Raw genomic sequence first — 13,355 nt, forward strand, 5'->3', positions numbered from 1 at the left:
TCGCTCAACAAGAGAGGCATGTATTGCTCATTCCTTATTAGTACTTTTGCATAAGCTTCTCAACCGCGCCATTGTGCCTAGATGCTGTGCCACATCGACTCCCCATTCTCACGAAACCGAAACTGCCACAGCCCGAACTCCCCGCTACCTGGTGGACATTCACACAGCTTTCGCCTCAACTCCAATCACCTCACAATATCCAACATGCTGCAACTCAGCGCACGCTCAATAACAACTCTCATACTCACAATCTTCACTGTAAGACACGCAGCGCATGTATAGCTCAAAGCTTGAAGATTGACGGGGCGCAGTATTACCTCGTCAAATGGACATACAATGCCTTTTTCCACAAACTATCCAAGATACCGGGACCTCTCAGCTGGCGAGCGTCTCGGCTTCCCTTCATCAAGTCATTTTTGCAAGGCACCATCATTCATGACATTGAGCGGCTTCATGAAAGATATGGACCAATCCTCCAGATTGCGCCAGACGAACTGACCTTCGCCCATCCCGACGCTTGGAACGATATTCTACAAGCTCGCCCCAGCCATCAACAATTCCCGAAAGATCCCCAATGGTGGCAACACGCCGGGCCACCATCTCTTATAAGCACATTAGATCCTCAAAATCACGCCCGCATGCGCAAGACACTCGCACCTGGTTTCACAGAACGCGCACTACGAGAACAGGAACCGATCCTGCTCCAATACGTCAACTTGCTAATTGAAGGGTTACGTGGCAAGATCATTGCAAACAAGAAAGAGGGGGCAGGTGGAACAGTCATCAACGTTTTCCCTTAGCTTAATTTCACTACTTTTGATATCTTTGGGGACCTTGGATTCGGCGAACCCTTCAACTGTCTCCAGGATTCTGAGTTCCATCCATGGATTGCCATGCTTTTCAACAGCGTCAAAGGAGCGTCCTTCGTATCAGCTGCAAAGTTCTACCCGCTAATCAACTAGCTCCTAATAAGATGCATCCCGCCGCGCTTAAAGAAAATGCAGAACAATCACTTCAAGTTCATCGCCAACAAAGTAGGGCGCAGGATGAACTGGGAAGCAGAAAGATCCGATATTATTGGCCACGCGCTGAAAGAGACGAAAGAGGGCAAAGGAATGTCACGAGATGAGATCGACTCGACATTCGCGATCATGGCCACCGCCGGAAGCGAGACAACTGCAACGGTCCTGGGTGGCACAATAAATTACTTGGCCAACAATCCGGACAAATGCAAGCTTCTGGCGCAAGAAATCCGATCCAGCTTCAAAAGTAAAATCAAAATCACCATGGTCAAGGTCAGAGATCTGAAATATCTCAACGCAGTAATAAACGAAGCACTACGTCTCTGCCCACCAGTGCCTTGGATTCTACCTCGGTTGGTGCCATCGGCTGGAGATATAGTCTGTGGAACGTGGCTCCCAGGAGGTGTAAGTCTTGAGGCCCGACGATTTTTTGCGGTATGCACCGTAAAGGCTCATTTTGTGTACAGACTCGAGTATCAATCCAAGCATACTCCCTGCATCGGAACCCAAGTTGTTTCCACGCAGCTTCATCATTTATCCCAGAGCGATGGCTTGCAGAAAATAGCGAGAATATGGATTCGCCATTTTTCAATGACAGACGTGATGCCGTACAAACTTTTAGTGTAGGACCTCAAGCATGCATGGGAAAAGGTCTCGCATGGGCGGAGATGCAGCTAATCCTTGCTAAATTCTTCTGGAACTTTGATATGAGTGCTGTAGAAGGGGAGAAACTGCGTTGGGAGGATCTACGGACGTTTCTCTTGGTAGAGAAACGGCCCATCCGAGTTGTACTAAAGGTTAGAGCCTCATGAAGCGAAGCGAATTCCGAATATATCCGTTCCTTATGAACGCAAGGCCGGATAATGGACCAAACTATTTTCTTGATGGGCTGTTCGCGCTCTTTCTGTTATCCGGCTCCATTCTGCATGGAATGGAGAGTTCTAAACTTAACGTAATACGGTCGACCAATCACTGTCAAGAGGGTGAACAATGCGCTAGAATTGCGCAGATAGCTGGTCCACAGGTAACAAGCTCTGGCGTGGAGTCCTGTCACACACTAAATCAAGGTACAGTACTGATGTCGACAGCGTCACGCCAGACCTGGAAGTTCACAGAAATTGCGGGGTTCAATCGGCTCTTCTGTCTTGCAAGCCATTTAGGAAACGTACGATCGCAGGGGTGATGTTGCCAAAGCCAGTAAAAGTCGTGCCGCTCGGCTAGCAGCATGATCTATGAGTTGCATTAATCGGCGGAATTTCTTGGCACATCCACATGTCTTCTTCTCCTAACAACATACCTTAAACAAATTACTAAAGGCCTATATTGCGCCTTAAATTAAGCTAAAATTGTTATTATATTGTAAGATTTTAATTACCTAATTAGGGACAAATTTAAAGCTAACCTTTAGTATTGTAGAAGCCTCTCTAGGGTTATTTACGCCCACTATCGCCATGTTTTAAGCTCATGGGGTCTCAGCTCGCCCACCACCTTGCCTTCCCTGTTAAGCGCTGTCAGCGCAGTGTTGTTGTAGTAGTTAAGGCCTCTTAGATTAAACTTAATTAAATATTTATTACTTTCTTTAGCTTAGATAGAAGCCTTAGTTAATTGCTAATTACAAGAACTGTGGCAAGACTGTTGTCAGATATGCGCACCTACTGTCAAGACAGGAGGAACGCTTGACGAAAGCTGCTACATAGTACGAGCAATAAGCTCGAACTGTATGTTGCTGCAGATTGCTGCATTTTGCAGCATGTTGCAGCAAATTGCAGCATTTTGCAGCAAATTGCAACATTTTGCAGCATTTTGCAGCATTTTGCAGCATTTTGCAAGCTGGTCGCGCATAGGGCAAGTGCGCGAGGGACTCGGATCGGCAAAACAAAAAGCCGAGCAACACGAGTAGAGCAGAAAAAGGATCGATAAATCAAGACAATCAATCATCATCCCATACATCACATCCAAACCCATCATTCATCTCAGGAAGCCCAGAAACAGTGCTTCAATCTGACAACTGTGTAAGGCCGGGATGGCGCTTACGTGTAAGGCCGAGATGGTGCTTACGTGCGACGGGTATATATACTATTCTGTACGCAATAATCAACTGTTGGTTAATTATTCACACCTTTTTAGTTGTATTAGCGTAGTGGTACAGAGCTCTGTCCTTACATAATAATTAACTAACAGCAGGGTACAGTTAGTGTTTGACCCCCACCTTAGTCAGCTTTAAGCTAGTTTTTAGACTGAAACGTGAGGCGGCCTCTTCTAGCGCCACGTTGTTGCTGCTGGAAGGTCTAGTGTATATGGCTTAGCTGGCGTGGGCCACTAAGCGTTGTTATTTATCCCACGCCTCTAGGCCGCAGGTGGTCAGCCTCTGGCCGGTAACCGAGACATGCGCATAGGCGCCTCTGAGCTGCGGGTAGGTCATGTGACGCCTGGGACATGCGTCTGCTAAGAAGGGGGATAATGTAAGGCCGAGATGGTGCTTACGTGCGACGGGTATATATACTATTCTGTACGCAATAATTAACTGTTGGTTAATTATTCGCATCTTTTTAGTTGTATTAGCGTAGTGGTACAAAGCTCCGTCCTTACAGACTGCTGTGTACAACGTGCTAGATAATTGTTACAATCCTTGCTTGGCAGAGTCCTTTTGGATGCTGCAAGCACGCGGGCCTTCTGGGTTAGAGTGGAGATGGGTAGGGGAACCTGCCATAGATGTACGGTCCTTGGTTTGGTCCAGGTATGGAGACAGTAGGGTGGCTAAATTGTGGTTTGAGCTTTAACAGCAGTATAAGGCGCTTTTGTTAAACAGTTCTTAGAACAGGAGTAGAGGTGTATATAGTGCAAGATACACAACTAGTATTGTAGCTTGTTAAAAAGCTAGAATGCTACTTAGTCTATAGGAATAAACTAAATGTTAATTACACCTTCTAAAGGTTAGTTAACTGCGGTCTTTATATACATTTGCATTATGTAGTGATCGCGGCCTTAGCCTTGCTAAGCGTTGCGAGCACTGCAATTCATCATGTAGTAATCACAGCCTTAGCTTGCTAAGCGTTGCAAGCACTGCGATCCCTTGTGTAGTAATCGCAGCCTTAGCTTGCTAATCGTTGCGAGCACTGCAATCCCTAGCGTGGTCTTCCTATTAGACAACGCATTTGTCTATAGCCTGCTCTAAAGGATTAGGGCTTGTTAGTACTGCGGCGTCCCTTAGCTCTTCCTATTTAAGTATAAAAGAGTTCTAAGCTTAATTGCTCAGACAGTAGGGGTTACTGCCAAGGTCTTAGCTGGTCCATTTGTAGACTGTAACACGCGGGCCTCCCTTCCTAGCAGCGTCATTGCTGTTCTGCCTGCACTGCTGTAAATGTTAGAAGTTCTTTATTACTTATAAGTCTCCCTTTATAAACGCCTTACAAACATCTATTTTTCTAATGCTAAAGTATGCCTTGTTAGCTAACTTACATCTATTAGATTTAAACTGCCTCCTTCCTTAACCCTTTTTACTGTACAAAGATGCAGCTCTATAGTCCTTATTATTCTTTTAGGTCTTCCTGCGTGTTAACCTTGCCATTAGACAAGTGCGTAGAATGTGTGAAGAAGGGCAGCAGGTGTAACGCTTTTATTTTAGATGCTGCCTACAAGAGTCTAGAGAACAAGCAAAAGAGGGTTCTCTAGGATCTAAAAGACTTAAAGATTTATTAGTTAGAGATTCTAGAACAGCTTTATAAGAATGCTGCTTATAAGTCTTATTTAGAGAAGCAGCTTAAGTTGCTGTAGGGTTAGAGAGTAAAATATCTAGAAGACCTCTTATTACTAGATAAGATTAAAGCACTTAAGGCAGAAGCTGCTAGTCTCCCTCCTCCTTAGCGTGCGTCGCTGGGTCCTCATCCACGTATATTGCTGCTATCTAATAATGGCGTGGTGTTGTTGTCTGTAGCAGGCGACGTGTTTCCTTTAGGCCCCCTTTTACCTAGCTAGTTTTGCCTAGGTAGGACAAGTAATACTCCTTTAGTAGTTAGTAAGCGTTTGTTAAGTTCTTAACTAGTTTTTATATGTTTTTACTAGTAAGCTATCTTTTTTAATTAATAAAAAGCTTATGTTCTTCTTTTCTATTATTTATAATTTATTTTACTTTATATTCTATTTCTATGTCTTTTTATTCTATTATAGATAGCAGGATTTGTTTTAGGGCTTTCTTAAGCCTAGAGATGTAGAACTATAGGTGTATCTTTATTAAGAAGAGGAGCTTAAGTTTGTAATTATTCTTTTATACCTACAGGACTTTGTAGAGTCTAATTTGTCTCTCTGCTAGCTTTCTTAAAGGACTAGAAGTCTGCAGATGTTTTGTATCTAGATATATGTGATCTCCTAGGCAGATTTCTAGAGCCTTAGAGCAGGTCTGTTCTAGTTACCACTCTATTTGTTCTCTAGCGTTCTGTGCTTTGCTAGCTAACTTTTAATATAGCTTTTTTAGCTTTTTTATTCTATTAGCAGCTTTAACTAGATCTTATAGCTGCGTTCCTTTTAAGGCGTATTATAAGTTGTAGCTAAAATTAGCCTTATAAGGTGTTTCTTTTATTACTAATAATTTAGTAGTGTTTATAGCTAGTTAAGCTAAAGAAAGCTATTCTACTTACTTTATTTACTTAAAAAAGATGTACTTTTTTAGGTACTTTTTTATTTTAGCATTAGCTTATTCTGTTTGTCTGTCTGTCTAGAGATAGTATGCTGTAGACAGCCTATGTTTAATGTTTAGGTGTTTTATAGCTGCTTACTAAAAGTGTGTAGTAAATAGCTTATTTTAGTCTAATATAATAATCTTAGAGGTACTGTAAATGCTAAGAACATGTTGTTTAAGTTTATAAATAAGTTCTTTAGCTATTATTATTTTCTCTAATGCTTAGAAGCGCAGCATTTTAGTTGTTTTATTAATAGTAACTACTATTATATTATAAAGCCTTTCTAATCCTAGTTCTGTTAAAAGGGGCAGGCTAGTAATAAAGTCTATATTTATTATAGCCTACAGCTGCTTAGAGGCCTCTATTAGTTAAAGGGCTCTATAAGGCTTATACTGCCTTAGGTTATTTTAGTTACAGGTGTTACACTTGCGCAATACCTCTATGCATAATTATTTAAGCCTAGGTATAGTTCTTAAAATAGCAACCTTTAACTTTTTCTAAAGAGTTCTAATCTCTAGGCGTCTAAACGCTAGCGCTTTATAATATTTCTAGATTAAGTTTTTGTCGCGTACACTAAGAGCCTTGGCTGGGGCTCGGAGCCTGGGGCGCGGCTCGGGATCTGGAGATAGTATGTCCCGAAGCTCGGTGTATATAAGGAGAGCCTTCAACTCTCTTAGATAGCAGAGTCACTTCATCCGATCTTCTGAACAGCTACTGCGAGGCTATTTTATCCTCCACAGTTTTTTTATTCTTATTAGGCAAAAGTAAGAACAGCTGCACTTTCTGTTAGTGTTAGGCTATTATATACTAGTGCATCTTCTTTACAGAATAGCACTAGTTCTTTAGTGTCTTTCTTAGGTCTATTAAAGTAGTCTGCTTTTTAGCTTAACACATCTGCCTACTTATTACTTATACTAGCTACATGTTTTATTGTAAAGTTAAATTAAGTAAGTTCTATTACTTATTATACTTGCATTAGCAAGAGTTTTTTAGTAAAAAGAAATATAATAAAGTTAGCATAGTTTATAAAAACTTTAAAACATTTTTTTTAGTTTTTAAAGTTCTATTTTCTAGGTTCTTAGAGCGTTAACTATAGCTTTTAATTCTTTGTTAAATATGCTATATTCTGCTTTAGCAGGGGAGAATTTAGCTAAGTAATAGGCTACTAGATGCTATTGCCTATTCTCTTGTTTCTAATAAAGCGCTGCCCTTTCTTTACAAAGAGAGGCGTTAGTGTTTACCTTAGTTTCTAATTATAGATTATACATTTTTAAGACTAGTTTTTTACTTATAGTTTTTTTAAAAGGTTTAAATGTAGTAGCTATTTCTAGAGTCTAGATAAACTTAGACATTACTTATTCTTTTATAGTAGCATTTATTAAAAGGAGTGTAATTTTAGAGTAATTTTTAATTATCTATCTTATATACCTAGTTAATTCTAGAAATCCTTTTATTTTTTATAGTTATTAGTTCTAGCTAATCTAGAACCTTTTAGACTTTAGCTAAGTTAATTTTAACTTCTTTTTTATTAATTATAAATCTAAGGTATTCTGTTTTTTATATATTAAATTTATATTTTAAAAGCTATAAATAGAGGCTGTATTCTTATAACTTATCTAATACTTATTTTACCTTTAAGATATAGTCTTCTTATATATCTTTAGTAAAGATTAGGATGTTGTCTAGGTAAACTAAAACAAAGATGTTAAGGTATAGGTTAAGTGCAGTATTAAGAACTCTTTAGAAGGTTACTAGTGCGTTAGTTAGGCTAAACAGCATTACTAAAAGTTTATATAACTTTTATAAGGTTCTAAAAGTAGTTATCTATTTATTATTTTTTTTTAAATTTAAATTTTATTAAAGCTGTTTTATACATTAAACTTTATAAAATGCTTAGTTTCTTTTAACTAGTTTATAATGTTCTATATAATTAAAAGTAAGAACTAATTATAGATAGTATTTTTATTAAGAGTTTAGTAGTTCTAGCAGACTCTTATTTTTCCTCTCTTTTTCTTTACAAATACTATAGCTAAGGCTATAGGGCTATTGCTTTTTCTAATGTGTTCTCTAGCTTGCATTTAGTTAATATATTCCTAAAGTGTTTCTTTTTATACCCTAGTTAGTAGCTAAAGTTTATAGGTTTATAATTTAGACTTGTCTACTAGGTTTATCTTGTAGTCCTAAGGCCCATAGAGAGGTAGTTCTCCTAGGTCTTCTAGGGTTTTAAACATGCCTGCGTACTCCTAGTATTTCTAAGAGATAGATTGTTTTTCTATAATTTAATACATCCTAAATTATTTAATGTCTTAGTTAGTAGTTAACTTTTAAATATAACTTTTTTAATTTTCTCTTTTATAACCTTTATAGCTCTAGCTTTTAGTTTTTAGTAAGGGAATTTTTATAGTCTGTCTTTATTTTTTTTTTAGGAAATAACTGCTTCCTTGCTTTACTTAAAAATAGACTAAATAAAAGTCTTTATAGCATACTAACTATGTTATCTTTATATAGTTATTTAGTGTTTCTAGCATTATTTCTTTTTAATTAATTAAAGAGTTATGTCTTTACAACTAGTTGTAGCCTAGTATAGCTTAATATCTATCTTTAAGAAGAAAGATACTTAGAGGTTTTTAATTAGAGGTTTTAAAGTTTTTAAGGTTATTTTAAGGTTAACCTATCTATTACTATATTCTATTAACAAAGTGTTAGCTAAGGTTACTTTAAAAAGGAATTCCTTTACTTAATATTAGATGTTCTGTTTCTCTACTTAAGTTATATTAATAGCTATAAAGAAGCATCTACTATCTACTAAGGCAAGGCTTTCTTTACTTTAGAAAGTAAAAGTTGTTATAAGACTTTATCTAATTTCTTATCTAACTACTTCTACTACTTGTGTGTTATAAAATACTTCTTTATATGCTAAAGTTTAGTTAAGTTTAACATTTATTAAGTTATTTATTAGATTAATTTGTTTATTAACTCTATAGTCTTTTATAATATAGTCTGTTAACCTGTAGTCTTTATTGTTAACTAGATAGTAGTAAGGCATCTAGTTGTCTAGTTAGCTAGCTCTCTACTAGAAATAGTAAAATGCGCATTACTCTTATTAATTATAGTCTAGCTAAAGTAGTTTTTTGTGTATAAGTAATTCTTAATAGTGCCTACAGCCTAATTCTTTGCAGGTAGACGTAACCCTGTTTTAGTGCTAAATTATAATATTTCTTTCCTAAGCAGGCTACTATCCTGCACAGTGCTTTGTGCTCTAGTGTTAGATACAGTAACGTCTTAAGCAGTAATACTAGGGGTATAGGCATTCCGCTATTGTAACGGCACAGGCAAGACAATGGGTCCGAATGCGGTGGGAATCCACTCAGAGGCATATGGGAGTGCGTGGGGACTCAGAACCTGGGAATGCCATTAACACCTATAGGCCTTATACAAAAGGATATTAGAAAACTACTAAGCTAGCTACAGAGGCAAGGTGCAACTAAATACATAATAGAATAGAGGTACAGCAGAGAGTAGAGCAGAGTTAGGGCTAGGTTAAGGTTAGAGCTAATATAAGAGCCTTCTAGAAGTTCTAGGCAACCTAAAATAAAAACAATTTATAAGAATTAAGTTAGAGTTAAAGCTAATATAGAGACTTTTTAACTAGGTTTTAAGTAACTTAAGATAAAATAAAAATTATTACACTACTTTCCTCTTTATAGACTAATAGTCCTTATTAGTAGTAATTATAGTATAAAGTATTACTGTTATGTTTTTTACCTTTTTAAACTAAAAACTAGTCTAATTTAGCTAAGTGTTCTTACTAAGTATTTCTTTACACTACTAGCAGTGTTCTCTAAACCTAAACGCTACACATGTAGTTATTAATTATTAGAGTAGTAAGTATAGTTTGTTAATTAAAGCTAATTTAAATAAGATAATAAAGTTTTTTTTATAAGTCCTTCTTTCTAGATTATACGCTGTATAGTAGGCTACTATAGCTTTAAAGAAGTTTACTTAGGTATATTTAAAACAATAATTTAGTACTTATAGGCTAGAAGAAAGCTTCTTTTATAAGTAAAAAGACTAATTTAACTAAAATACTTTTTTTTAATAGCTACACTAATAAAGTGCGCTTTAAATATAAAAAAAGCTTCTTTTTTATTTATTTTAAAAGTTTAGAATACTTACTATACCTTAGTTTTCTTTTAACTAGTAATAAAATAAGCTTATAAAAGCTTTATTATATCCTTTACACTTTTAAACTAAAACTAGTCTAATTTAGCTAGGTATCCTAGCTCTAGATAATCTTTTACAATACTAGCTATGTGTCTCTATATTAATGCTATGTGTGCACGCTTACTCTAATAGTAATCTAAATTAATATTAAGTCTATTTATAATAAAAGCTTACTATTATTTAAATGTAAGTTTTTTAGTGTCTATAAAGATTCTAATTTTAAGTATATATTTAGTAAAGTAGATTTACTAGGTTTAAAAAGTGCCTAAAAAGTCTTTTATACTTAAAGTAGTAAAAGTAGTATAAAGTATTATTAAAAGTAATTTAGTAGTTAGTAGAAGTTAACTAGTAGTTTTTAGCTAAATTAGCTACTTAAGCTATACTTACAATTAAGTAATTTAATTATTAATAAATATACTACTAGAGGTTAACTTTAAATTAGGTAAAAGTATAGCTTTAGGTGCTATAAAAGCAGGTTTAGCTGTTAACATAAATTATTAATTAACTCTAAAGGCTTACCTTAGCTAAAGTGTATTTTAATTCTAGAATTAAAGAGTAGTAGTTAGTTAGACACTAGCAGTTATTTTTAATTTTAATAAGTTATTAGTAGTTTCTAAGTTTCTACTTTAGCACCTTTTTATAACTTTTCTAAAAGTAATCTTAATTATAAGAGATAAAAAGTTTTAAACCTAAAAGGTTTAGTTAACTAAAAGTTAATAAAATTTAGTTTATAAACTAAATAGTTTAATATAATAGTGTATAAGTATTATAACTTAAACTAAATTAGACACATCTTAGAGCTTAGACATAGTTAAATAAATAATTAGTATAATATTATAATAAGGCTATTACTAGTAAAAGTAAGTTTTTTAATATAATGTAACAGCACAGGCAAGATAATAAGTCTAAATACAGTAGAAATCTACTTAGAGGCATATAAAAGTGTGTAGGGACTTAGAACCTAGGAATGCTATTAACACCTATAAGCCTTGTATAAAAGGATATTAGAAAACTACTAAGCTAGCTACAGAGGCAAGGTGCAACTAAATACATAAGAGAATAAGAGTACAGCAGAGGGCAGGGCAGAGTTAGGGCTAGGTTAAGGTTAGGGCTAATACAAGGGCCTTCTAGAGGTTCTAGGCGACCTAAGATGGAGACAATTTATAAGAATTAAGTTAGGGTTAGAGCCAATACAGGGACCCTTTGGATAGGTTCCGGGCGACCTAAGATGGAACAAGAATCGTTGCAGCTATGTCCCTACAGACCGGGACCGGCTAAACCTAAGTCCACTGTAGGTATTCTCTAGTGTAGACTACTTATACTAAATGCTTTTTTAATTAGTAGGTTTCTATATTATAAGAAGTACTTCTGTATAGAATACACCTTCTATTGTTTTACCTAAAAGCTAGTGCCTTTTAGCTAACTACTAAGGATAAGAGCAAAGTTTTAAGTCTTTTAATATAAAAAACTAGAACTTTAAAAGCTATTTTTTTAAAGTTTTTTTATTTTTATTAATCTTTAATAGCTTTAAAAAATTCTTACTAGTCTTTTATCTTTAGCAAGTTATAAAGCGCTTTAGCTATACTCTACATAGCTTTATAAGTGTTGTAGTTATTTTCTATAGATACTTTATAGTCTGCTGTTAGGCAGTTTCTTTAGTAGTTGTAGCGCTCTCTGCATTTCTAGCATTAGCATTGCTAAAATTGTCTAGTAAGTTCCTTAGTAGAGATTTTTACTTTAAAGTAGTCTAGAAGAAAGTGTTTTTACCTTTTTTTAACATTTTCTTTATATCTTTAGACTTAGGTACTAGTTTAGTATTCTTTAAGAATAGCTACTTCCTACAACACCTAATTAAGGCTGTAGAAGTTCTAGAACTCTACCTTTTAATATAGTATAAAGCAGTTAGTAAAGCTATAGTTTCCTTTACATCTTTAGTAAAAAAGAGATTTAACTCTTTTTTTAACTCTTTTTTTATAAAGCTGTGTTCTATAGTAATAGCTTTTATTATTATAGTAGTATTTTTATTCTTTACCTTCTTAGAGATTAGGCATTTCTAATAAAAGTAGCCTACTTTTTTATAGTTTAGGTAGGCTTTATGTTGCGTTTGCTAAAAGGTCAACCTTCTAGCTAGCACAGTAGAAGGATATATATATACAGATAGCTGTACGCGACACATCCCCTAGCTTAAACAGTGGAATAAGAGAGGTAAAACAACTTTAACACACTCTTCTATGTGACGGTGCTGCTTGTCAAGCTCCGCTGCTAGTCACATGATCTCACTAAGAGTTAAGCGAGCGCGCTAGCGCCTTGGCGCTGCGCAAGCTTTTCTCTCGCGAAAACCCTTCGCCTCCTTCACTCCCTATCCTAGTTTAGCTGAAATAGAGCCAACCTACTCTACCTTGCTTCCCCAGCTCTATACAGCAGTAGAGACAGTGCTTGTTATTACATTAAACTAGAATTAATCCTATTTTAGCTAGAGAACAGTAGTATAATATCTAAGTTAAACTATATAGTTAGCTCTAAGAGCTTAATCTATTAACTAACTCTTATTAAGAAGATCTGCTAGTATAACTAAGCTAAGCCTTAGTTTATTAATAATAGCTATCTGCCTTTAAAGCTTTAGTTAGGCTAGGCAACTAAAGCAACCTTATTAAGAAGCTCTAAGCTAGAAGCGCTGCTCTAGTTTAAATTAACTGTAGGGGGAGCCTACACTATTACTGCACAACGCGAAGAGAGCTGCGGGCTCTATATAAAACTACTACCACCCTTAATCCCCTGCTACACAATTAGAAGCCCTAAGGCAGTAGGCACCTTACAGGCCTAGAGACAGCAGGCCTACTAACTAATTAGCTGCACTGCTAGCAGCACTACTGCCCTATCTGCTTCACCCTCTTAGAACCTAAAGCAGCATTACTAATTAATTAGCTGCACTGCTAGCAGCATTAAACTAATACTAGCATAGGGAAACTCTTAAAGCTTAAGATGCAGATAGACTTTACTGCTCTACTAACTAGCAAAGAGCACACGCTAGCACCTAGGACACTTAAGAGTAGCGCTAAAGTTTACAGTAAAAAGGTGTTTAAAAAAGACTACATAATTAAAAAACTTTATAAATAAGCTTAGTAAAATAAAAAGCTAATAGTAGTTAAAACTAAAAAAGTCTTATAAAGTAATAATATACATAAGCTTTATAACTTTACTACTACTCTACTTATGATTATAACTAGTAAGAAAGTAGTTCTTATAAATAAGCTAGTTTAATATGTTTTTAAAACATAGACCTTCTATAACTATACTAACACGCTAGTAAAAGCGCTTAATAAGGCAGAAAAGAAACTACTAGAGGCTTAGAGACAGGTAGCTACATCTTAAAAGCTGCTAGATAAGGCCTTAGTAAAGCTAGCTAACTAGAACATTAAAGCTACTACTTTAA

At 35.6% G+C, this 13,355-nt stretch overlaps 1 protein-coding gene across 1 annotated transcript; it reads left to right on the plus strand.

Moving 5' to 3' along the window:
- Positions 1-204: 204 nt before the first annotated feature.
- BDR25DRAFT_370298 (cytochrome P450) lies at positions 205-1,834 on the plus strand (the record flags this gene model as incomplete). The annotated part of the gene is made up of 5 exons (XM_033697134.1): positions 205-258; positions 312-788; positions 867-940; positions 974-1,427; positions 1,490-1,834. The coding sequence occupies 5 exons, from the start codon at positions 205-207 to the stop codon at positions 1,832-1,834; spliced, it is 1,404 nt and encodes a 467-aa protein (XP_033547089.1).
- Positions 1,835-13,355: the final 11,521 nt, after the last annotated feature.

The sequence above is a fragment of the Lindgomyces ingoldianus genome (genome assembly GCF_010093535.1).
Source record: "Lindgomyces ingoldianus strain ATCC 200398 unplaced genomic scaffold BDR25scaffold_18, whole genome shotgun sequence".
Lineage (NCBI taxonomy): Eukaryota > Fungi > Ascomycota > Dothideomycetes > Pleosporales > Lindgomycetaceae > Lindgomyces > Lindgomyces ingoldianus.